At 36.8% G+C, this 26,828-nt stretch overlaps 1 protein-coding gene across 9 annotated transcripts; it reads left to right on the forward strand.

Annotated features, from left to right (window-relative positions):
- The first annotated feature begins 328 nt into the window (after window positions 1–328).
- On the forward strand, window positions 329–26,828 carry LOC107679126 (AMP deaminase 2-like). Of its 9 annotated transcripts, XM_016474596.1 has the most exons (20): window positions 329–513; window positions 697–833; window positions 9,640–9,764; window positions 9,865–9,995; window positions 12,526–12,594; window positions 12,683–12,791; window positions 13,963–14,031; window positions 15,688–15,808; window positions 16,593–16,719; window positions 18,471–18,560; window positions 18,919–19,048; window positions 19,204–19,398; window positions 20,964–21,095; window positions 21,206–21,369; window positions 22,060–22,186; window positions 22,610–22,773; window positions 22,978–23,098; window positions 23,651–23,824; window positions 23,931–24,041; window positions 25,822–26,828. In XM_016474596.1, the coding sequence occupies exons 2-20, from the start codon at window positions 755–757 to the stop codon at window positions 26,035–26,037; spliced, it is 2,454 nt and encodes an 817-aa protein (XP_016330082.1). In that variant the 5' UTR covers window positions 329–513; window positions 697–754; the 3' UTR covers window positions 26,038–26,828. The 9 variants fall into 9 exon arrangements, with proteins under 9 accessions (XP_016330082.1, XP_016330075.1, XP_016330087.1 ...); XM_016474589.1 differs by lacking the exon at window positions 329–513 and having other exon boundaries at window positions 566–833; XM_016474601.1 differs by lacking the exon at window positions 329–513 and having other exon boundaries at window positions 566–833; window positions 9,643–9,764.

The raw sequence follows: 26,828 nt of genomic DNA on the forward strand, positions 1-26,828 counted from the left end.
TATTATATAAAATGTAACAATTTTTTACAAATAATTTTTCACTTAATCAGTTACGAAAAAATTAAGTTAAAGAAAGATGTTTTACAGTATCTGGAATAAATAGATATAATTAAGAGCCAACCCCGATATATTTCTGTTTAGTTCAAAATCTTTTGAAAAATCTGTTGTATGATTGTGTTAAATTCCTTTTAATTGCAATTCATTACATTTTTAAAAATCTGACTGTTATGTTATGTTATGTTCCCTATCACAGAGGCGTACCACAGAGTCAGTAACCTCCCCCACCCAACGCACAGTGCATCTCTTCCGGATGACTAAACTTTGAGCCCTGAGCCAGCTTCTGTCTCGTCATATTTCCTCTCGTCTCCTGGGGCTGTGAGAAAGTGACATGAGAAGCATTCCTTCATCATCATCACAACATTATTTAGATGCCCGCCGTACTCTACTGTCACGTTCCACCTGGCTCGGAGGTTTCCATGGAAACTGTGCGGAGTGACGGCATGCAGGCAGCGTGTGAGTGGGCACCGTTTTTATACAGTCTATGGTGGGCACTGGGAGGTGTGGGGAGGAGCCAGTTCTCCCGCTGCAGCATCCGAAGAGCACACACACACACACACACACATCTGAACATCCTCCTTACTGCAATCAAAACCCTAATAGACCGAGTGTGTCCTCTCTCTTTCTTCCCACGCTAAGGAATCCTCCGTGCCTTAATCAACCAGTGTTTTGTCCGTCTCTGGTGAATTAAGGCAAAATGTCTTCTAAGCTGCCTTCAGGCAAACCCACGTCCCCTTTCAGGAAGAGAGGCAGCCTGCAGTACACAGCCAGTGGGGGTAAGTGCGTTTGTTCAAAAACAATATGGATTTATAAAAGTGTGTGTGTGTGTGTGTGTGTGTGTGTGTGTGTGTGTGAGAGAGAGTGCGGTAGAAATGTGACGGGAATGGAGAACAGAATGTGTATTTACATGTACATTTTTATGTATACATGTACATTTTTACATGTACATTTCATATATTCAGCATATTTTTATGCAGGTTCCTTTTCACATTTGACTTTTATGCGCCAAATGTTCTGGAGAGTTTCAGTAATTCAGCATCCCCATAATGTAGAAACTTTTATACCTGTTGATTTGAGGGAAACTGTTGCAACCTTTCCATGACTGTGTGTTCTTATTTTCTGTCTCTCTCCTTCTTATGGGTCCCTGCAGAGCTAAAACTTATACTTTACATGAATATTTTTCTCTCTGAAATGGAATAATAGCTCCTGGATCTGTATTTGATATTACTCAGATGAGCAGAAAGAGGAAGTTATGCATTACACATCATTTCTGACCATAATTACATGGCAGTACTTAGCTGATTGTGTTTGTGACCACAACCCCTCAATTCCTGAATAAATTCAACCAGATAATGTTCCTGATTCATTTGCAAGAAAGCCAGCCGAGGGAAATCAAACATGCACCAGTTACAGCAGTGACTGGTCTAGAGCACATCCATAAAATGCATGCAACACATCTGTGGTCAGGCCAGCATTACGTAAGGCTTACATAAGATCCGATCCAAAAACCACTTCACACCTCTCTCCCGCAGAAAAACTGTGATTTTATCCAGTGCTAGAAGCACAAACACGTTTGCTTAGGCGTTGCATGTATTCATTAGATCTTCATGCCTCTGATATTGTGGTTAAACCCTGAAAACAGTGTTCGGGAAAGTGCATTTATCTCTGGTTGAGTGCAAAACCACACAGAGATAAATGGTGAGACTTATTTGTCTTGCTGTGCCAGGATAATTTCATGAGTCTGAGGCAGGAAATGTTATCAAAAAGCATCTTCACCACAGAGATGGAGTAATCATCTGAGCATGGAGGCTTAGCAGGTGGCATATTGCTGCTGTCTTTTAAAAAATTATACAAAATGAAAAGTGAGTCCATGCAGTTTCAGACAACCACGGTTACAGTCATAAAGACACAAAACAGTTATCTTTCTCTCTTACACGCACACATGCACCAATTATAGTCAGTGCTTTGATTTAAGTGAAAAAAGTCCTTTAAATAGTGTTTTTAGAGACACTACGACATGCAATATTTAAAATTCCTCTCGCATTTCAGCAGCAATCAAGTGTCTGATTACTGAAAGCCTGTGTGTGCTTTTACAGTGGCTCATTCTTGACATATTAATGAACCCTAAATGTGCAAATACAAGGTATGATTTGGAAGAAAGGCCTCATTGAAAACACATGGATGGATAGATGTTCCATTTCACTTTGAAGAAATGACAGCTTTCAGATCCACATTTCTGGTGTGTTTAATGCTCCTGATTCTTTTCTTTTGTGTTTGGCTTTGCTTGTAGTCTAAACTTACCTGACTTTTATTTCTAGGCCATAGGAAAAATATTACAGTGCGTTTTGGTGCCAGTTTCAACAGAATATTTGAAGTAAGGTGACTTGAACATTCTTTTAAAGAGGCACAATATATTGTCATATTGTATTGGAGGATAAATGAGTGTTTTTTTTGTAAATGTAAAATTGTAAGGTGTACGGTTTTTTTGTTTTTGTTAAAAAAAATTTTTTTAAATCCATGGCACACAGACATTTTTTTTTCCTTTTATAATTCTTTTTTATATTTGCGAATTGTGTGTGTTTTTTTAAATATTTCATTACATTTGTATATATGGACTTTTAAGCAGTCAGTCAAAATATTGATTGATATGTAGTATAAATAATTGTTGATTAGGGATGCACCGAAATGAAAATTCTTGGCCGAAGCCGAAACCAAACAAAATTAAACACTGGGCCGAAGGCCGAACACCGAACACCGAACACGGTTTTTCGAGTTTTTTTCCCCATGTATTTTGCCAATTTTTTTTCACCATTGCATAAATTAAAAAGCCAAAATGTGCTTTTTACTGTTTTGTTTTGCTTTTCATAGAAAAAAAAAATCAATTTCAAAACAACAATTTAAAAATATTTAACACTGAACATTTTTAACATTCTAGCAGAGTATACCAACAAAGCACAATTTAACTTAAAATTAATAAGTTAGTAAAATAATAATTTTTGGCCATCAGACCCCCTTCTTGGGGGGGTCTTTTTTTTTTTTTTTTTTACTGTACAATTAAAAGCAGCCTTGCTGAGAAGAGACTCCTTAAAGACCCTTAAAGACCCTTGTGCTTTTACAACAGTATAGTTAGACACTTAATATTTATAGGTGTATATGAGTGTTTGTGGATTGAATTAAGCACAGTAGTTGTGAAAGTCAGTTGAAAGAATGAGTTTTTCTATGATCGTAAAATCCAAAGAACTAACTGGTTTGCTGTTGTCCACTAGGTGGGACTAGCAAGACATTTTTCCAAGCAAGCATACTTCATGTTCACCATACAATATTCATTTGCTGTATCTCAAGATTTTAAATATGCATTTTTTTCCCTGCTTCTGCTTGTTTTCTTGGAGAGTGCTTATCTACAATTTAAAGTAAAAAGGCTTAATTTAACAAATAAATAATCAACAACTATTGAAACTCATGGGTTTCAATAGTTATTATAATATTACAGTTATTATAATAATTGGCTTCAGTATATATTTTGGAAAAGCTTTACAGCAGTTTGTGTAAAGTTCACCCAAAAATGAAAATGCTGTCATCGTTTACGCACCCTGCTCTTGTTCCAAACCAAAAGTCAATGGCTACCATCAACTGTTTCCATACTCATACTATTTTTGAACAAGCGGAGGGGGAGTAAATAATGACAGAACTTTCATTTTTGGTGAACTATCCCTTTAATACATTAGGTGTCATTTTTAGTTCAAACTCGTCTCTTAATACATTAAATGTAAATTTGTATTAGTGTGGACATTAATTAAGACTACTATTAAAGTATTGTTCATTGTTAGTTCATTGATAACTAATGCTAACAAATATACCATTTATACTGGTGGATGTTTATTTCATTTAATTCCTTATTTTATTTTATTATTGTTTCCCAAACAAAGGGCTTCAATCACAGGAACAAATTAAAGCAATTGGTTTCTAGAGGCTCACAAAAACCTCATCAGTGCAATCTTTGTCCCCTTTTCTCTCTCTGATGTCTTCATTAAAGCCTTTTTCCTCTAAAAGAGGAGCAGAATTCTGGGATGCTATTGTTCCCTCTGATTAAACAGCTTCAGATGATCAGAAACACCTCTCAAATACAAGAGCAGCCTCTGGATACAAGAGCAGAATCATTTACACCCTATATAGGTTTCTATGGGTTTAAGCGACAAAGCAGATTACACACTTCTTCCACAGTAATGCTTAGCTCAAAATTCTGTTGACAGTGATGGTTTGGTGACAGCTCCAGTATAATGATAAACCCATTATCTTGACTGTTTAAACTGGCCAGATCTCTTATAAATCTTGTCCAATACTAGTTTCTCCTTCTGTTGACAAAAAAGCTGCGATGACCTCTATTTCAGCTGCCAAGGGAGTCTCCCTATGTCTGTCCCTTTTTCAAAATATCCTCCAGCATTTTCGCATTCACTGCAGTAGTCTTGTTAAAGCGTCACGGAGGTGAAGGACAGGGGGGTGCAGAGAGGTGCTGTGGAGCCCACTCTGTCACAGAGACAGCGGTGATGCTGTTGAGCTCCCCCTGCCCCTGAAGGCCAGGTGGTACGATCCAGCCATGTGTCAGGAACCAGGAAGAAGAGGGAGGGGAGAGTGGATGCTTCGGCTCCATCAGCTGTGTTTACTGTATGTATGTGGGACAGATTGAATCACAAGACAATGTGTGCGAGTGAGTGAGAAATGAATGACAGACATGTATTGCTGGAGATGTGTGTTGGTTTAGGAAGTGTAGCTTTGTGTTTGCTACATGTTCTTTCTGTCACTCTTCTTTTATTCTGCCCTTTCTGACCTGTTTTGGGAGATTTCCAGCAATAGTTTGCATGTATCTTTTCTTCTGAGATATTTATTTTCTTCTCTGGCTTTTCATTCTCTGGTTTCTCTCCATCTCTAAGCTCTCAGCTCAGCTGTGTTGCTGTCAGCTCATGTTTTTCCCTTGGGAGTCATGCATTTGTGTGTGTGTGTGTGTGTAGCTGAAAGATGGTGTGTGTGAATGTATTGATTGTTCTCAGTATTGTCCTGTTTTGAAGGTGTTGTGGTCAGCGTTGTGTTTCACAGATGACAGATTAAGTGGACAGTTGAAGGAGTAATAGAGAAGGATGCTGCTTGGATGTGGTCTTTGTATGAGATTGCGTCTGTTTAAAGGAAAAGAGGTTATGAGGCCTCCAAACCCTACTGGGGAATCCAGTTTAAGCTGGTCGATGTGTTTTGGTTTCTTGCAGATGGTTTCTAATAGGTCCGCGCTTGTAGATCGTCTTGGACGATCAGCAAACCAGCTACCAGGTGGTTTCAAGCATGGTTTAGGTCGACTAGCTAGAAACCAGCTACCATGTTCCAAAACACAACAATTTTCCAACAGGAAACACACGGACAGGAGTTTATTATTCTAAATGGATCACTGCGAGCTGTAGTTGTAGTCGTGTGATTTCACATAAAGCTTGAATGTGTTTCATAGTTTTATGTACTAAATGGTGATTGAGTCTCTACTCTGACAGTTCCAGGTTAATTTACACCTATCTTGTAGGGTCATGTCAGGTGTTAAATGTGCGAACAAAGGGATGCAGCATCAGGTTGCCATAGCGACAGTGACTGGCCCTGATTGAAGTTGGTGAGGTAACCGTAATCCTCAGCATGGCTCGGTTTTGCTCCGTTAGCATTAGAACCAGCTGCTAATATAATTTTAGATCACACATTAGGCATTGTTATATAAGACTTCCCTCAGCTTCCCCAGTGATGTTTGTATATTTCTGCATTTATGGAACATATGAGATTTCATAATCAGAACTTTTGTGATAATACTACATACAAAATATTTTTAAAAATGTTTTTGTTAGACGTCTCCCCTGCTTACAGAGGCTGCATTTATTTGATCAAATGTAAAAACTGTAATATTGTGAAATATTATTACAATAAAAAAAAAACTGCAATACAATGCAAACCTCACCCAAATAACAGATAAGTACAGTGTACAATACAGTACAGAAGAAACTGTAGAAAAGAACAGCAGTCATTACTCCAGTCTTCAGTGTCACATTAGTCTTCAGAAATCATTCTAATAAGCTGCTATGTTGAAAACAGTTGAGCTGCTTTAATATTTTTGTGGAAATGTGATAAATGTTTTTCAGGATTCTTTGTTGAATAGTTCAAAAGAAAAGCATTTATGAGAAACAGACATCTTTTAGTAACATCTTAAATGTCTTTTACTGTAACTTTTGATCAATTAAATGCATTATTGCTGAATAACAGTATTAATTTATTTTTTTTAAATCCCAAACTTTTGAATGGTATTGTACATACTTATATTTGATAGAAAGCAGAATACAATTTAAATAATGAATTAATTAAATGTAATTTTTAAAACATTGTCAAAATGTAATTGATTTTAAAAGATATAATATTTAAAAATTAAATAATTAACAAATATGAAGTACACACAAGCGGATAAATACACAAATATTATGCAACTTTTAAATGAAACTTATTTGTTGAGCAGGATGGTGTCTACGACCTATCAGACGGTCTGATCTTTGACCTCATCTCCTGTGTCATACAGGAGCACTGGTCATTCTAGTGCTGTTCTTATCTCTCAGCTCTATATCTCACTACACTGATTATTCACCTCTCCCTTTCATAAATATGTGACATTTATAGACCCTCATTCGAGAATGTTTACCATCAGAATCAATAACTCCATTACCTGTGTTTTGTAATTGCACGGTTGAAGCTAATCTGTACAGAAGAGGTTAGCCACTCTGACCAGTTTTGAGTGTTTTTCTGCTTTGCTGTTTATGTAGTGATCCTGTGTTTGAGGGGGATGGTGGTTATGTAACAAGCATGAAACTCCCAAAATAACACACGTGAGAAGAAGATTATACACAGGCCAGTGGGTCTATCAGTCTCCACCTGTGGCTTTTCACTGTTCTATACACACACACACACATGCATGTCAAAAATCCTGACAAAATCTCTTGCTATAATCTTCTTTATGCTTTAGCTTGCAGTTAAGTGAGAAATGTGTAGGCCGTGATCGTGTGGAGGTAAATGAGAAGTGTGAAAAGAGAGAGTGTGATTATAAGTGTGAGGTTGTGCGTGCATCTCATGCTGTGTCTTATCTGTGATGTGTGCTAATGAACATTGTCATAATTAGTCCACCCATCTAGGCCCGTGAAAAGGCCACACAGATTTTAGCACCGAGTTCATCTCCTAGACAATCCTGTCGTTAATTACCTTCAATAAACTCACTGATAAGTATGTTGCACATTAACTTTGCCAGAACAGTAAAACAATGAGCAGCAGGACCTTATGAAGCATTATGTAAACTCCAGTAGAATGAGGGTTAGTATAACATGACTCCATTCCGGCAGCTATGGGCCACATTCGCTGATAACAAACTTTAAATTATTCAGTTCTGCTACTCTCGTTTGTGTTTGAGCGCTGTGGATAATTACACGGCAGTGGTTCGTAATTAGTACTTGAGTCTAAGCAGGCGGATGGCGATTCCTACTTTCTGCAAGGAGAATGTGTGCAGTACATCAAATGGCATTGTTATAACAAAGTCTTTATTATTGAGGTTATGAATAGGAATCATGGTAACGCTCTAGAAAAACAACAAACGTCAATCCCTTAGAGGATGACAGTGACTTAAGTATTTTCATTGAGAAAGTATTGTATCCTCAAAATCTGCTGTATTTAGGAAGCCAAACAATGTGTTTTATCTACTCAAAATTAAGCCATTTTTATTATGTCACAGCACATTTTATGCAAATCAGTCTGGAGTACATCTTTTCAACTTTGTTTAACATGATATGTCAAGTTTTCTGACATAGTTATATCTAGTTTAACAGTAAAACATAATCAAATTACACTGTTCAAAAGTTTGGGGTTGGTAAGATTTTTAAAATGTTTTTTAAATAAGTCTATGTTCACCAAGACAGCATTTTTTTTTCGATCAAAAATAAAGTAAAAACAGTACAGCTGTTCAGCAGACTTCAGTGTCGCATGATCCTTCAGAAATCATTCTAAAAGGCTGATTTGGTACTCAAGAAACATTTCTTCTTATTATAAATTGTTGAAAGTTGTTCTGTTGCTTACTGACAATTTTGATCAATTTAATGCGTCCTTGTTGAATAATAAAAAAAAATTCTAACCCCAAACCTTTGAATGGATGTGTACCTGAGAAGCACAATTTTGTATGTAAAGATTTGAGATAATCTTGAATAAAGTTTAAGAATTTTTCATGTTTTTAGGCATAAAAGCTTAAATTTATGCTAAAATAAAAACTACAAAATAATCTTAAAGATTAAACTTTAATTGCTTTGTATCGCTATTCTGAAAATATTCACTATTGTTTTTTCAATCATATTTACGTTTTGCTTCTCAAATGAATTTACACTCGATGTAACACTCGAACAATGTAACACTTGACAGAACTGAAGTGGAACGTTGTTAAATACTACTTTTTTAATGTAATGCAGTGTCATTAATCCAGTGTTGAAGAAGTCATTTGGTTTCATTTATATGAGTAATTCAGATTAAGGGTGAAACTGTAAAACCAGGAGATCAAAATAACAGCGATTAACAAGCACATACATTTATACAGATTAAGAATTATACAGCAAGGGATTTAAACTACGAGAGTAAATGATTATGCTGCTACGATGAAAAGAGCTTCCACAGACAGAAAAACTTCATGCTAAGTGTAGCTTTTCATAATGATAGATTCGTCTCTGGCTTCAAATGGGAAGTTTCAGCTCTTAGTAAAACAATGATGAGTATGTCAATATAGCAACTGCTGAGCTCATCACGTGATTCAGGCCTAGAAAGCAGCTGTTATCTGTATTGTAACTACTGCAGATCTTCTGTAGCCCACAGGTTAGTGTGCCCTAAAGTGCTGCTACTGTAAGTGCATTGGTATTGCAAACTATTTTTGAGATTTGCCACATTTTTAGATCTGCAGGAACTTCATGAATCCTGCTGGTGGCTGTAACAAGGGGAATCCATCTATATACCCCGTCCGTTTCCTGTGTGCTTTCACTGTGGGATGAGATGTCCAGTTCTCTGCAGTGCAGGGGCTAGACATGGCTGCTTAATTATTCATCAGGGTTATGAATATTTGATCAAGTGTCAGAGTTTAGGAAGATTGATATCACTCATGGGAACTATGGAACTCGAGCAGAAGGGTAAAGTGAAAGTGTTTGGAAGCATTTGTTTGTGAAGCAAAATATTGTGATAATAAAATATTTCTGATCTGTGATAATAACTGAATATGAAAGGAAAATCATGCTTAATCATACTTTGGCTTACAATATAACATATAAATACAATACAATATAAAATGCTCCATTGTTTTGTGAGCCATCTTCAGCAGCTTTCTGACCCTGCCTTTCTCTGGACAGCAGAAAAACAAGGCTAAATAAAATGGATCACAATTTATCCTCAAATGTTTTTCTCCATATTAATTTCCGCAAGATCAGAATATTTTAAAAATGAAAGCCAATTAAGACATCTCTGTTGAAATATAAAGATCTCTGTCTCTCATTATCTTCCTAGTAGATCTCCATGTTGGCCGACACCTCCTCACGTCCCAGTATTCTTTGCCTGGCAACCCTGTAACCAAGCACGGCCACATTGACCTGCGCACTTCCATGGATGGCAAATACAAAGAGATTGCAGAGGTAAACAAAGCAGCAATCACAATAATCACGATGCTTGAATCCATTTTTTTGTGTTTGTTTCTGCTGTTATGTAAATGTGTGCTAAATTGTGTGTGTTTAGGAGCTGTTCTCGCGCAGCCTCACGGAGAGTGAGATGCGGAGTGCTCCATATGAGTTCCCTGAGGAGAGCCCTATTGAGCAGCTGGAGGAGAGGCGGCACCGACTGGAGCGGCAAATCAGCCAGGATATCAAGTACTACATCCCATCATTCATCATGAAACTCGACCATTGACAGTAGTGCCTAAAATACACAAGCTTTCTGACTTTTTCTCAGTAATATTAAACATATCCATGATTATAACCATGTTTATAACCTCGTAACCTTCAAAGTTCCTAAAGCCAGATGGCCAACAAACTTTTAATGTCAAAGTAAAGCTAATGCTAGTAAAGTAGTAAAGCTAGTCAACCAACAGATGTACTGTTGTTACACAGGACGCAACAAAATACTATAGAAACCATTATAATCAGTGATGCTGTCTACACTGGATACGACACGACAAATCCTTGACAGTAAACTGCTGCCTTGTTCTATTTATGACATACTGACACAAAATTCAAATGATTTGCAGTGGTCACTTTGTCGCGTCCAGTGTAGACAGACATTAGCTGTTGCGGGGCGACAACTGTCGCATCCAGTGTAGGGGTCAGTAAGATATATATATATATATAATTTTTTTGAAAGAAATTATTACTTATATTCAGCAAGGACATATTAAATTAATCAAAAGTGACAGTAAAAAAGTAAAAGGTTACAAAATATTTCTATTCCAAATAAAGTACTTTCTATTCATCAAAAAAATCTGAGGAAAAAAAAAGTCTTTAGCAACAAAATACTATATTGAATAAATATTTGCTTAAAATTCAGCATTGCCACCAAAGGAATAAATTACATTTTAAAATGTATGGAAATAGAAAACAATAGTAAAGTATAATAATATTGTACAATATTACCGTTTTTACTGTACGTTTCATCAAGTAAATGCAACCTTTATGAGCATTAGAGGCTTATTTCAAAAACAATAAAAATGTTACCAACCACAAACTTTTGACAGGTAGTGTAGTTAAATAGCCTTCTGGGAACATCAGCATCTCATGTTGTAGTCCAGCAACTGAAACACAACATACGGCATGCTGATGTCCAACTGTACTAGTCTTTTCAGCTGAAAATGTGTAATGAAAATTTTACTCATTACAATTAAATTTAATTTTTAAAAAATTATCAAAATGTAATTGATTTTAAAAGATATAATATTTAAAAATTTTATAATTAACAAATATGAAGTACACACAAGCAGATAAATACACAAATATTATGCAACTTTTAAATTAAACTTATTTGTTGAGCAGGATGGTGTCTACGACCTATCAGACGGTCTGATCTTTGACCTCATCTCCTGTGTCATACAGGAGCACTGGTCATTCTAGTGCTGTTCTTATCTCTCAGCTCTATATCTCACTACACTGATTATTCACCTCTCCCTTTCATAAATATGTGACATTTATAGACCCTCATTCTAGAATGTTTACCATCAGAATCAATAACTCCATTACCTGTGTTTTGTAATTGCACGGTTGAAGCTAATCTGTACAGAAGAGGTTAGCCACTCTGACCAGTTTTGAGTGTTTTTCTGCTTTGCTGTTTATGTAGTGATTCTGTGTTTGAGGGGCATGGTGGTTATGTAACAAGCATGAAACTCCCAAAATAACACACATGAGAAGAAGATTATACACAGGCCAGTGGGTCTATCAGTCTCCACCTGTGGCTTTTCACTGTTCTATACACACACACATAAACACATGCATGCATGTCAAAAATCCTGACAAAATCTCTTGCTATAATCTTCTTTATGCTTTAGCTTGCAGTTAAGTGAGAGATGTGTAGGCCGTGATCGTGTGGAGGTAAATGAGAAGTGTGAAAAGAGAGAGTGTGATTATAAGTGTGAGGTTGTGCGTGCATCTCATGCTGTGTCTTATCTGTGATGTGTGCTAATGAACATTGTCATAATTAGTCCACCCATCTAGGCCTGTGAAAAGGCCACACAGATTTTAGCACCGAGTTCATCTCCTAGACAATCCTGTCGTTAATTACCTTCAATAAACTCACTGATAAGTATGTTGCACATTAACTTTGCCAGAACAGTAAAACAATGAGCAGCAGGACCTTATGAAGCATTATGTAAACTCCAGTAGAATGAGGGTTAGTATAACATGACTCCATTCCGGCAGCTATGGGCCACATCCGCTGATAACAAACTTTAAATTATTCAGTTCTGCTACTCTCGTTTGTGTTTGAGCGCTGTGGATAATTACACGGCAGTGGTTCGTAATTAGTACTTGAGTCTAAGCAGGCGGATGGCGATTCCTACTTTCAATATTACAATATTACCGTTTTTACTGTACGTTTCATCAAGTAAATGCAACCTTTATGAGCATTAGAGACTTATTTCAAAAACAATAAAAATGTTACCAACCACAAACCTTTGACAGGTAGTCTAGTTAAATAGCCTTCTGGGAACATCAGCATCTCATGTTGTAGTCCAGCAACTGAAACACAACATACGGCATGCTGATGTCCAACTGTACTAGTCTTTTCAGCTGAAAATGTGTAATGAAAATTTTACTCATCACTTCATGTGCCAATATTAGTCCAACATTCACTGCTCTGTATGCACATGTGACCTTTGACCCACAGTGAGTTAATTTAAATGCCATTTCTCTTGAGGTTTGAGCCTGATATCCTACTGCGAGCCAAACAGGACTTAATGAAAACTGACAGTGCGACAGATCTAGAGTGAGTGTTTAAGATGTTCTGTGATCATTCATGTGGGACCCAGTGTTTTTAACTAGTATCAGCATGCTGTACCTTTACTCTTTCTCAGGTATATGAAAGAACAAAGCCAGGCACCCAAAGAACTCTATCCTGAGAGAGAGCTCGTCCCTGAGAGGGAGTATCAGAGAGTCACGATCTCTGGAGAGGAGAAATGTGGGGTAGCAACAGCTCAGTTTTTCACTTTTCTGTTTTGTTTGTTATACAGAAACAAGATGTTGTTGACAGAACTGGAGTGGACACTACAGATATTATATAAACTCCTGAGGGAGAACCAAGTTTCATACATCCACACACAGTTACACAAATTCCTGAGGGATACATGAGCTGACAGCAACACAGCTGACAGGTTTTCTCAAGAAAAAGAGGAACTGAAAGAGGAAAATACAGAACATTAATAGTAAAAATTAATAAACAAATACAACTTTTAGAACAGCTTTTTTTTACATTCATGAATCTGTGGATCTGGAAGAGAAATGGACCTTTGCTACAACTACTATACTGTACAACTGTCTCCTTAGAAAGGTTAGAAAGATGTAGATAGGTTTAGGCAATCACACCTGCAGTTGTGCTGGTGTTCTAAATATCAGGTGATATTCAGACCAACGGCAAAATTGCAAACGTGATATTATTTTTAAATGAGTCCAATAAATAAGAAGTAAATAATCAGTAACTTGCATTTCAGAGTAACTTTGGTTTTGATCTGCCAAAGAAATTAGTTTTAAAGTCAAAGCATACTGCTGAACATCTCAAGCATCTACCGGACAGTCTCTAAGAAATGAGGTTTCATTTCTGAATGAATCTGTGTTTTTAAACTAATCGATTGAGTAAAATATTCAGTGATTCACTTAAACTTGTTTTCTCCCTTAATGAAGCATGCTGTGTCCAAATATGGCTACTTCCATACTGTATAGTATGCAGAAAAAAGTACGCCAAAAGAGTAGTATTTCTGAATTTACAGTATTCTAAAAGTACCCGAATTACCTACTATGTCCAACCACATTTGATGGACACTTTACTATCCCATGAAGCCACGGGACATTAGTTGGCAATGAAGTGTCGCAACTGACACTGGTAGGTCCCATGACAGTGACAACATGGTGGATGTAGTATGTCCAAATTTCATTCATACTACCCATATTCATACTTTATAGACTGCGTTTTAGTTTGTTTCAAACTATATGTGGTACCTAGTATGTGATTTTAAGTGTGGCTTCAGTGATTTTTTAACAAAACGATTAAGTGAACGAATCATTGACCCACTCATACTTGTTTCCTATAACAGACAGACAGACCATGTTTAAGTGAGTCGTCTTCTCTCACACACCCCAGGTTCCATTCACTGACCTACTGGATGCTGCTAAATGTGTGGTCAAAGCTCTGTTCATCAGGGAGAAGTACATCTCTCTGTCCATGCAGATCAGCTGAAAATGTGTAATGAAAATTTTACTCATCACTTCATGTGCCAATATTAGTCCAACATTCACTGCTCTGTATGCACATGTGACCTTTGACCCACAGTGAGTTAATTTAAATGCCATTTCTCTTGAGGTTTGAGCCTGATATCCTACTGCGAGCCAAACAGGACTTAATGAAAACTGACAGTGCGACAGATCTAGAGTGAGTGTTTAAGATGTTCTGTGATCATTCATGTGGGACCCAGTGTTTTTAACTAGTATCAGCATGCTGTACCTTTACTCTTTCTCAGGTATATGAAAGAACAAAGCCAGGCACCCAAAGAACTCTATCCTGAGAGAGAGCTCGTCCCTGAGAGGGAGTATCAGAGAGTCACGATCTCTGGAGAGGAGAAATGTGGGGTAGCAACAGCTCAGTTTTTCACTTTTCTGTTTTGTTTGTTATACAGAAACAAGATGTTGTTGACAGAACTGGAGTGGACACTACAGATATTATATAAACTCCTGAGGGAGAACCAAGTTTCATACATCCACACACAGTTACACAAATTCCTGAGGGATACATGAGCTGACAGCAACACAGCTGACAGGTTTTCTCAAGAAAAAGAGGAACTGAAAGAGGAAAATACAGAACATTAATAGTAAAAATTAATAAACAAATACAACTTTTAGAACAGCTTTTTTTTACATTCATGAATCTGTGGATCTGGAAGAGAAATGGACCTTTGCTACAACTACTATACTGTACAACTGTCTCCTTAGAAAGGTTAGAAAGATGTAGATAGGTTTAGGCAATCACACCTGCAGTTGTGCTGGTGTTCTAAATATCAGGTGATATTCAGACCAACGGCAAAATTGCAAACGTGATATTATTTTTAAATGAGTCCAATAAATAAGAAGTAAATAATCAGTAACTTGCATTTCAGAGTAACTTTGGTTTTGATCTGCCAAAGAAATTAGTTTTAAAGTCAAAGCATACTGCTGAACATCTCAAGCATCTACCGGACAGTCTCTAAGAAATGAGGTTTCATTTCTGAATGAATCTGTGTTTTTAAACTAATCGATTGAGTAAAATATTCAGTGATTCACTTAAACTTGTTTTCTCCCTTAATGAAGCATGCTGTGTCCAAATATGGCTACTTCCATACTGTATAGTATGCAGAAAAAAGTACGCCAAAAGAGTAGTATTTCTGAATTTACAGTATTCTAAAAGTACCCGAATTACCTACTATGTCCAACCACATTTGATGGACACTTTACTATCCCATGAAGCCACGGGACATTAGTTGGCAATGAAGTGTCGCAACTGACACTGGTAGGTCCCATGACAGTGACAACATGGTGGATGTAGTATGTCCAAATTTCATTCATACTACCCATATTCATACTTTATAGACTGCGTTTTAGTTTGTTTCAAACTATATGTGGTACCTAGTATGTGATTTTAAGTGTGGCTTCAGTGATTTTTTAACAAAACGATTAAGTGAACGAATCATTGACCCACTCATACTTGTTTCCTATAACAGACAGACAGACCATGTTTAAGTGAGTCGTCTTCTCTCACACACCCCAGGTTCCATTCACTGACCTACTGGATGCTGCTAAATGTGTGGTCAAAGCTCTGTTCATCAGGGAGAAGTACATCTCTCTGTCCATGCAGAGCTTCTGTAGGACTACAGCACGTTACCTGCAGGAGCAGCTGGGTGGCCAACCTCTGGACCTCAACACCTTTGAGGAGATGCCGGAGTGCTCTGTAGCTGCAAGTGGGTTGAACCAGAGTTTTCTGAAGGATGTATTCTGAGGATTAATGATTTATGTCCAAGAATCAGGACCTTATAGCTAAAATGTACAGTAAATGGAAAAGTTTAAGATTGTGTTTAAACTCAGTAGAGAGAGACACACTGGATTGATCTGCGTTTAGAAGAGAGGAATAATTTACAGCTGAGTGATTTCATGGAATTGACTTAACTGTGGAAAGAACTGAAGGCATGTGCTGTGTTTGCAGATTCAGCATCTGTTTATGAACCACAAATGATCAGTTAAACCACAGAACAAACACATTTCTGCTCATTAAAGCGGTAGTTCACAAAAATGAAATTTTGTCATCATTACCACCACAATTACAAAATACAATAAAAGTCATTCATATGACTTGAGTGATGAACAGAATTAATACTTTTTTTTTGTTTAAAAGCGAAACACACTGGAATGAATAATTCACTGAAAACGCAACACGAGTCTGTTCTCTCTGCAATCTCTGATGTAATCAGCCTGGTTTCCTTTATTACGCGTTAAGTATTGTAAAATTAATCGCATGCGTTAACGTTGACAGCCCAAAATATTTCACAATATCACTGGTTTTACTGTATTTTTGATCAGATAAATGCAGCACTGTGAGCATAAAAATGTTCTTTCAAAAACAAAAAAAAATCTTACCAACCCCAAACTTTATTATATGTATAAGTGTAATTTTTGTGTGATCAATATTCAGTTACAAAACAAAACAACATCTCCCACACTTAGGCCTATATCATGTGTTCTCCACAGATGCAACGGTCCACCCTCCTGTCTCAGAAACCCACCCCTATGAGGTGCTAGACCCTGCCAACATGCCCCCAGGATTGGGCTACACTTGCAAGATGGTAGATGGTGTTGTTCATGTGTACACGCACAAGTAAGACTTCTTCCTGTTTACTCACTGACCATTGTAAACGTTATCAACAGTGATAATCTGTGTAATATCTTAGTTTAGCTAGAAATGGAGTGCCTAGAATGGAGTAGTTGTTGTATTTTTTTTTATTATTTAAAGGAGTTCACTTCCAGAATAAAAATTTCCTGATAATTTACTCACCCCCATGTCATCCAAGAAGTTCGTGTCTTTCTTTCTTCAGTCGCAAAGAAATTAAGGTTTTTGAGGAAAACATTCCAGGATTTTTCTACATATAATGGGCTTCAATGGTGGCCAACGGGCTGAGGGTCCAAATTGCAGTTTCAGTGCAGCTTCAAAGGGCTCTAGTGATGTGACGTTCGGCACCGAGGCTTTGAAACTTGTATAAAAAAAAACAAACATCTCTCAGTGAAGCACTGTACCGGAGCTTGATTCATTTTGCTATAACCGTGTGATCTGTGACATCCGAAGTTTTCGCACAAAATCAGTGACTGCTTCGTATTCTGATTCAAATAACGCGAACCCCTTGTGCAGGTTTCAAGTGTCATTCACTTCTTTGATAAGAATAAATCATAATACAAATAAATATGTACATGTGTAGTTTTGTGCATGTTCAGTTTGTATTAATCCCTGCTTCAAAAACACTTCAACTGACAATGCCACAATAATCTTCACTTATTTTGATCATATATATGCCTACATGACCCATGCTTATTTTTTTCATACATTTATTCACAGACTCATTCATACCACATTTAATTTTTTTATTGCTTTATATAGTTTTCGTAGCACAAATGTGTTCATTTTTATTAAACAGTCCAAAAATTGCTAGGACGCAAAGGCACCTTTTTCCACCTTTGACCACAAGATGTCATTAGTGTGCAACGTGAAAAGCTTCAAGTAATGAACCATTTTACAATACAGTTCTGTCAGGACCACTATCGTCAAAATGATAGATACTTAGCATAAAAGGGGAAAGCCTCGGTGCTTCGCAAAGCTTCATTTCACCATCGCTACTCTACACGATCCCAGCTCAGAAATAATTATAATCTAGAGATCGGGCATTTTCTTAAAAAATAAAAATAAAAAGTTAAATACATTTTAATCACAAATGCTCATCTTGCACTAGCTCGACTCCACGCATTACGTAGGTCACGTTGGAAAGGTCACGCGTGACGTAGGCGGAAGTACCGACCCAGCGTTTACAAAGCAAACGTGCAAAGAAAGTCAAATGCTCTTTACTAAAAAAAGGTAAAACAGCGATGTCAGACGATTTTGAAGTTGGAGGACAAAATGAGATGGAGTTTTTCACCCTACCCTACCTTTTTGAACCGGAGTACACAGACAAAGAGCTAACCGTGCGTGACCTTTCGTTATTACATAATGTGCGAATTTGCGGATGTGCATCACGGAGCTAGTGCAAGATGAGCATTTGTAGTTCAAATGTATATACATTTTAATTTTATTTATTTATTTTTATGAAAATTACCGATTGTTTCGCTAGACAAGACACTTATTCCTCAGCTGGGATCGTTTAGAGCCCTTTGAAGCTGCACTGAAACTTTGGACCTTTGAAGTCCATAATATGGAGAAAAATCCTGGAATGCTTTCCTCAGAAACCTTAAAGAAAGACATGAAAATCTTGGATGGCATGGGGGTGGTGAGTAAATTATCAGGAAATGTTTGTTCTGGTAGTGAACTAATCCTTTAACATTTTGTCTTTTTTTGTCTTTTTGTTTGTTCATAATGTACATCAGTTCCTCAGAGCTGGACTTGCCGTACCCAGACCTGCAGGAATACATAGCTGATATGAACATGATGATGGCACTCATCATTAACGGGCCAGTGTAAGTTGTACTGAACACTGTGAGGTTTGTTTCCATTCTGATGCAGCAGTATCACGAAAAGATGATCAAATTACTGATTGAAACAGCTCATTCTGTAAATGTGAGCTGATCCCTGAGTGGGCTCCTTTGCTTGATTGAAATCAATATGTACTGACCTCGGTTTGAACCTGTGGATGAAATGTAAAAAAAATGAACCTGTCCTCACTGAGATAAAGACCTGTGATTAATTTGTAATCTGAATAATGTCACAAAGGTGAAGAGGTGGCAAAGTCTAAATCTAACCCCAAAAATAGCCAGAACTGGTCTGATCTGCCTTAGGTTTAGCATACAGATTCCTGATTGTATATTTTTCACACAGGAAATCCTTTTGCTATCGCCGGCTGCAGTACCTCAGCTCCAAGTTCCAGATGCACATTCTCTTAAATGAGATGAAAGAGTTGGCAGCACAGAAGAAAGTCCCACACCGTGATTTCTACAACATCAGGAAGGTCCGCTATTCAATGGCATGAACACACAAAAATTTTGTTGAAGTTCATTAAATTTATTAGTGGTTGTCACAGGAAAAATCTGATTATTTGATTAATCATTGCTGCTCACTTGTGATGTGATTATCACTATTGAACTTTGACATCTTGACCTTCAGGTGGACACACATATCCATGCTTCATCCTGCATGAATCAGAAGCACCTGCTGCGCTTTATTAAAAGAGCCATGAAGAAATATCCAGGTGAAATCGTCCATGTAGAACAAGGCCGAGGACAGACTCTATCAGAGGTGTTTGAGAGCATGAACCTGACGGCCTTTGACCTCAGCGTAGACACTCTGGATATGCATGCGGTAAGAACTGTAGAGGTACTTATACACATGCCATCAGTGGTTGGAAAAATACTTCTACCATCACTAGCAGTTAGACATAATAATAATAATAATAGAAACTGAATATACACTACAGTTGTGAATACACTATTGTTAAAATATTTGGGGCTTACAGATTTTTATATTTTTGAAAGAGGTCTCTTATGTTCACCAAGATTTAATCAAAACTACCGTAAAAACAGTAATATTGTGAAATATTGTAATGATTATATTATTAAAATTGTATTCCTGTGATTACAAAGCTAAATTTTCAGCAGTCATTACTCCAGTCTTCAGTGTCACATGATCTTTCAGAAATCATGCTAATATACTGATTTGGTGCTCAATAAACTTTCTTATTATTATCAATGTTAAAAACAGTTGTGCTGCCTTATACTTTTGTGGAAACCATAATACATATTTTCCAGGATTCTTTGACGAATATAAAAGCTCAAAAGAACAGCATTTATACGGAAAATTGAAATCTTTTGTAACATAAATGAATCTAGATCAATTTAATGCATCCTTGCTGTATAAAAGTAGCAATTTTAAAAGTGCACATACAAAAAAGCTTACGGATCCCAAACTTTTCAATGGTAGTGCATATAGTCTAGTTGTAAGAATATTTCATTACTTTTAATGTGAAGAGCTTTTGGCTCTTATTACTTATCTTATTATTGTCACCATGGTATATACAGTAAGGAAGTTGCTATTGAGGAAATAATGATCTTTAAAAAAGCATCATATGACCCCTTTAAGAAACATTTTTGTTGTGAATGTTGAAAAATATAAAAATATTACACTTTTTTTTCAGGATTCTTTGTTGAATAGAAAGCTCAAAAGAACAGCATTTATTTAAAATAGAAATATTTCATAACATCATAAATGTCTTTGCTGTCACTTTTTGTCCAATTAATGTGTCATTGTTGAATAAAAGTAGGCTATTAATTTCTTAAAAGACTTACTGACCACAAACTTTTGAATGGTAGTGCTTAATATGTTATATCTGGTTGACTTAACAATTATTAATTAAAACCTAATAAAGTGACTATTAACAAAAATATGAACATAAAAGAACAGAAAACTGAAATAACACAGAACCATGAAATAGATTTAAAAGAACTTAAAATAAAGTTAACTTGAAGTTGTTTCACACAGTAGATGCCAAGTCAAATATTTAGTGGGAGTTTCAAACTTAATGAGTTTGCGTGGGATGTAGGTCACTCTCACTAAAAATGTTGGACAGATTTGCAGATGCAGTCGCACAAGCTTCATTGGTTTACACTTAAGTGAGAACTGGAAAAGCTGATGAATGACCTGTTGTTCTCTACTGAATGCAAACTGTGACTCTAAATGAATGCTGTACAAAGTTGCACACAGTTTAATGGGTCCCTAATCCACGTGAATCAAAATCTTTACTAAATGAGATTCTTCTCTCAATTGTACAGGGAAATAATTGGGCAACATTGAAGAAGTAGTTTTGGAAAGCAGGATGAGGGGGGAAAAAGCTTTTTTTAAATGATACAAATATTCTCTCTTTCCTGTAGGACCGTAACACATTCCACCGCTTTGATAAATTCAATTCCAAATACAACCCAATTGGAGAGTCCATCCTCCGAGAAATCTTTATCAAGACTGACAACCATATTGAGGGGAAATACTTTGGGCACATAATCAAGGTATATGTTCCTTATAATCTTTTGAGGTTAACAACATAAATTGAGGATGAATTCAGTTTCATATGGTAAAGTGTGCCCCCTGTTGATAGTTGTATGTTGGTGCATTTCAGGAGGTGATGGCAGACCTGGAGGAGAGCAAATATCAGAATGTGGAGCTGAGACTCTCCATCTACGGCCGCTCACGAGATGAATGGAATAAACTGGCTCAGTGGGCCGTCAAACACAAAGTTTATTCAGATAATGTGCGCTGGCTGGTGCAGGTGCCCCGGTTATTGTGAGTACTGAACATTAAGAAATATCGATATAAAGTGGCAGTATATTATCTGATGCCTTAGGCATAAATCTCTGATCAAATTTAAAAATACAAATATTTACTCTTGTTTAAAAGTTTGGGGTCAGTACGATTTTTTTAAATGTTTTTGGAAGAAGTGTCTTATGTTCACCAAGGCTGCATTTATTTGATCCGAAGTACAGTAAAAACAGTAGTATTGTGAAATCTTATTACCATTTTAAATAATTGTTTTCTATTTAAATGTAAAAAGTAATTTGTTCCTGTGATGTGAAGCTGAATTGTCAGCAGTCATTACTCCAGTCCTCAGTGTCACATGATCCTTCAGAAATCATTCCAATATGCTGATTTGATGCTCAAGAAACAATTCTTATTGTTAACAATGTTGTAAACTGTTGTGATACTTAATAGTTATGTGGAAACCTTGATTTTTTTTTTTTTTTTCACTTTTGATCAATGTGTCCTTGCTGAATAAAGTTATTTTTCTTAAAAAAATATCTTACAGACCCCAAACTTTTGAACAGTGGTGTATATTATTATTACATTGAAAAGCACCTAAATAAGTGGACTTATTTCCAAAATGTTTTTGTTTCACTGCACATAAAATATAAATTTCAGACTAAATTAAAGCCATCACTAAGATAACAGGTAACAGGCTGTTCCCTTCCTCTACAGCGATGTGTACCACACCAAAAAGCAGCTATCTAACTTCCAGGAGATGCTAGAGAATATTTTTATGCCTCTGTTTGAGGTCACTGTGAATCCCAGCAGCCACCCACAGCTGCATCTCTTTCTGCAACATGTGAGTGAACTTTTAGTAATGTACAGTAGTAAAGCTTGAGTGTACAATTATATGTAAATGTGCTTCTGTGGAGCAGAAGCATACATTGCGTTTGCATTTGATTTTACACTTACTACTTTTTTCTTTAGAAGACAAGGGGTGGCGGTAGTGGTTAATGATCTGGCCTAGTAACCCAAAGATTCAACCCTTGGCACATACATTTATTATTGTCCCTATAAAAAGGCTGTAAGTTGCCTCTTAAGTTGCTTGTAAGAAAGTGTCTGTCATTTAAAGTTTAATTTCTGTGGTTAAATCAACGGTCCCATTTTACTCCACAAAATAAAACTATCACTATTCACCCTGTGTATAAATAAAATCAGATTATCAACAAGTATGATCACAGTTTCATTGTATTGTGAGATTGAATGTTGATGTGCCCTTCAGGTTATGGGGTTTGATAGTGTGGATGATGAGTCAAAACCTGAGCATCACATCTTTAACCTGGACAGTCCAAAACCTATGAACTGGACGGAGGAGGACAATCCTCCATACTCGTATTATCTGTACTATATGTATGCGAATATGACTGTACTCAACCACCTGCGCAGGTATTTGATGCACCTAAGTGCATATTTTGTTTACCACAATACAGTATATTAAATAAGGTAAAAATGTATTTTATACCGATTAAAATTGAGCTGTTTTTTTTTTTTTTTTTGAAAGATTGATTAAAACTAATGTGTAGGTTAATGAATTAAAAGATGTTTTTAGCTCCACGGTTGTAATTAAATGTCATCTCTTTCTCCCAACAGGCAAAGAAACTTGAATTCCTTTGTATTACGTCCGCACTGTGGAGAGGCAGGGCCTATTCACCACCTCGTGTCTGGATTTCTGCTGTCAGAAAATATTTCCCATGGCCTGCTTCTGAGAAAAGTAAAGAAACTCTAGATACTTCCACTAAATCATGGTTGTCCTTAGGAATCTCAGATACAAAGAATGTTCATATTTTAAATGATTTTTTATTAACAAAGTTCGGGAGGAGCACGTTCAGATAATTAACCTAATTAACGTGAGAGGAGCTTATTCAGTAAGCAACCCAATTAACTATTATTAAGATAATAGGTATATTTGGAGCTCGGAGCCCTCCCCTCGGACAGCACACCAAATTTGCATAACTCTTTATTTTATGCAAGTGTGAACTCAAGAAAAAAACATTTTCATGATTGTTTTGTATCAGCCCAAGGCCATATGTGTTAATATCAGACCTTAACATGGTAAACAATTTTTGAAAGGTGCCAGTATTCAACAGCCATTCAAACATTGATACCCTCTCTTCAGCTTTGACTTACTGTGAACAATTTTGACAGAACAACAACACGTTTTTTCACACTTGATATTTTAGAACTAATATTCTTCAAGACCCAATGCAAACAGTCAAGAGCTTATCAGTCCACCCAGAGAGAGACGTTTGTGTATCTTCCTCAGGCTCCTGTACTGCAGTATCTGTATTACCTGGCTCAGATCGGCATAGCCATGTCCCCACTCAGCAACAACAGCCTCTTCCTCAGTTACCATCGAAATCCACTGCCTGAGTACCTGTCCCGGGGTCTCATGGTGTCTTTGTCCACTGATGACCCACTGCAGTTCCACTTCACAAAGGTTACAAGCCAAACTATACCATCAGATGTTAAAATATTTTTAATTATATCTGTTATTCATTGAGTGAGGTCTCAATGTGTTTGACCTAGTGTGTGTGGTTGTTCAGGAGCCACTGATGGAGGAGTACAGCATCGCTGCTCAGGTGTGGAAGCTGAGCTCATGTGACATGTGTGAGCTGTCCCGAAACAGTGTGCTCATGAGTGGATTTTCTCAACAGGTGCTCACATCTACACGTACGCCTGTCAGCAGTGGCAGAAGTCAGTTTTGTGTTGTTTAGTGTGCACATTTTACTTTCTACATTCTGGTAAGTTAAAGCATTAGGTACCATGACCTAAAAATTAACCATACTCTAAAATTTTATATTAATCTTCATTTCTACATACACTACTGTTCAAAATTTTGGGGTCAGTAAGATTTTTTTTTTAATTAATACTTTTATTTAGCAAGGATGCATTGATCAAAAGTGACATTTAAAATATTACAAAAGATTTCCATTAAAAATTTAAATAAATGCTGTTCTTTAGAATTTGATATACTTTATGGAATCCTATAAAAGAATGTATAACAGTTTCCACAAAAATATAAAGCAGCACAGCTGTGTTCAACATTGATAATAAGAAAAAAATGTTTCTTGATCAACAAATAAGCATATTCGAATGATTTCTAAAGGATTATGTGACACTGAAGACTGGAGTAATGGCTGCTAAAAATTCATCTTTGTCATCACAGGAATAAATATAAAACAGTTGTTTTATATTGTAATAATATTTCACAATATTACTGTTTTTACTATATTTTGATCAAATAAATGTAGCCTTAGTGAGCATGAGAGACTTCTTTCAAAGACATTAAAGGGGTGGTTGATCAGCTTTTTTCGAAAGCTTGATTGTGTTTATGGGGTGCAGTGTAACATGTGCTCATGCTTCATTTTTAAAAAAACATTATTTAAAAAAAAAACATTATTTTAACATATTTTACCTTTATTTTACACCGCTGTTTCCATTCTCGTCCAAACTGTCTCTTGAGTTCCTGGTTCTATTAAGCCCCTCCCTCAGAAATATGCAATGGGCTCTGATTGGTTAGCGGGCTGAGTGTGTTTGGGATTCGCTAACCGCCTAGTGCACGTTGTCCGGAAACGTCACGGCCCCTTACCATTACGGGTAGTTGCATGTTCCTGGGGGCGGGGTTTATGTAAACATCAGGGTTAGTGATGTCACAAACCCAGGAAGAAGCTCGTTGTAGTCCCTACCAGCCTTTTTTGTAGTCCTTAAACTGCGATTTCTTTAAAAGAAAATATCTCCCTTTGCATTGAACTTTGAGTGTCGTAACTTTGCAGACGTTGTTTATGCTCTAACAGCAACATTACACGCTAACTAAAGTTCAAAAAGTGAAATCATAATCAACCACCCCTTTAAAAATCTTGCCAAACTTTTGAGTGGTGGTTCTCAACTGGTGTGTCGTGACCAAAAAATTCATTATGGACAGCAGAGAAAAACAATACTTTATTCCTCACTGAAATGTAACTTTAAGACTTTCCGCTTTTAAAAGGGAGGATAAAATACTTCTCATATCTTCTGTTGTTGTGGCAACCAATTTAGTTGTGTGTCAAAACACATCACTATATTGGCACAAGCTTATCTGTCAGTAGTCAAATTACAGTAGTTAAAAGCCAACAAAAGTAGATTGCATAAAATGACCTCATTCTCTAAAGCCCTGACCAAAACTACAGTATATAAAGGAAAATATGACCCAGATTACTTTACATTATATATGGCTTCTTTTGCATTTGAGGATATTTGTGGCATCCACAGTATGTTTTGTGTGGTAAATTATTGGCTGCCATTCAGTTTTGTTCAAAAAACAGTTTTGGCACTTTGTTTGGCCACACTTGATGTCCAGTGTGCATCCTGAAGCCAAACCACTGATATAGACAATTAAAATACAAGGAATCAGAGAGAAAAACATGTGATTAATGCATACAGATGTCTTGTGTCCAGGTGAAAAGCTATTGGCTGGGGCCACGTTATCTGAAAGAAGGGCAGGAGGGCAATGACATCAGACGCACTAACGTTCCAGACATCCGAGTGGCGTACCGCTTTGAGACATTGTGCGAGGAGCTGAATCTGATCACCCAGGCTGTGCGGTCAGAGGAGCTGGAGACGATTGAAGAGCAGGGCTCCCTGTGCATGGCTGCAGGACCAGCCAAACATTAGCGGTGTCATACGCTTTCAATTATTCATCCAGTGCAGAATGTGAGTGAAAGGTAATTCAGGGAAATGTGGCACAGTCATACTGTGTTTGATTCCACTGGTGTTCAACTAAATACCCTTTTTTTATTAGACTTAGGTATTTGCTAGAAATCTACTGTAGTTTTTTGGTTGTAAATTGCAGGTTTAAAGTCTGAGAAAAAAAAAAGAATTTGCACAAAGGAAATGCCAACGTTGTCTTTGACAAAAGCACATAAACATTTTGCAGAATACCAACTGGAAGCACACTTACAGTATCGGTGAACTACTAGAAGGCTCCAGAAATCCACAGTCAAGCATCAGGAAACCCCAAAAATCTCCCCCTCTGTTACTGTGGACTTTACACTGTTCTTAACCTGCAGTCCAGCATGAAGATCAGTGAAATGGTTTACACCATCATAGATAATAAACATTTGTTGTCGCTTGTACACTTGTTCTGAATGCTGACAGCCATAAACATTTGTTCTTTAGCTACTATGTGTGAGCTCAAGTACCCACGCACATCTCTGCCATGAGCCATCGTCATCCTGTCATTTTTAAATGGATTTTTATCTCCTTTATAGTCTTGATTTTAACAGGTTCTGTTCTAATAAGTTTATTATTGTGTTATTATTTATTTTATAGTGATTGTATCCTTTGAGTCATTTGGCCATTTTATGTGTGTCTGTAATTTATTGATGATTAGTGCTATTTATCGTAAATCAGACATGATAATATCAAAATGAAGTTTATTTTTTTCTGCTGTATTCTGTATCTCA

This window comes from Sinocyclocheilus anshuiensis, unplaced genomic scaffold (assembly GCF_001515605.1).
Source record: "Sinocyclocheilus anshuiensis isolate Anshui unplaced genomic scaffold, SAMN03320099.WGS_v1.1 scaffold13, whole genome shotgun sequence".
In the NCBI taxonomy this organism is placed as follows: Eukaryota; Metazoa; Chordata; class Actinopteri; order Cypriniformes; family Cyprinidae; genus Sinocyclocheilus; species Sinocyclocheilus anshuiensis.

Excerpts from the sequence above, each read along its gene's own strand:
- LOC107679126 (XM_016474596.1), top strand. The coding sequence starts at position 755 with ATGTCTTCTAAGCTGCCTTCAGGCAAACCCACGTCCCCTTTCAGGAAG. Across the intron at positions 14,032-15,687 it reads TGTTCATCAGGGAGAAGTAC|ATCTCTCTGTCCATGCAGAG; the intron begins ATCTCTCTGTCC and ends AGGGAGAAGTAC. Across the intron at positions 19,399-20,963 it reads ACACTCTGGATATGCATGCG|GACCGTAACACATTCCACCG; the intron begins GTAAGAACTGTA and ends TCTTTCCTGTAG.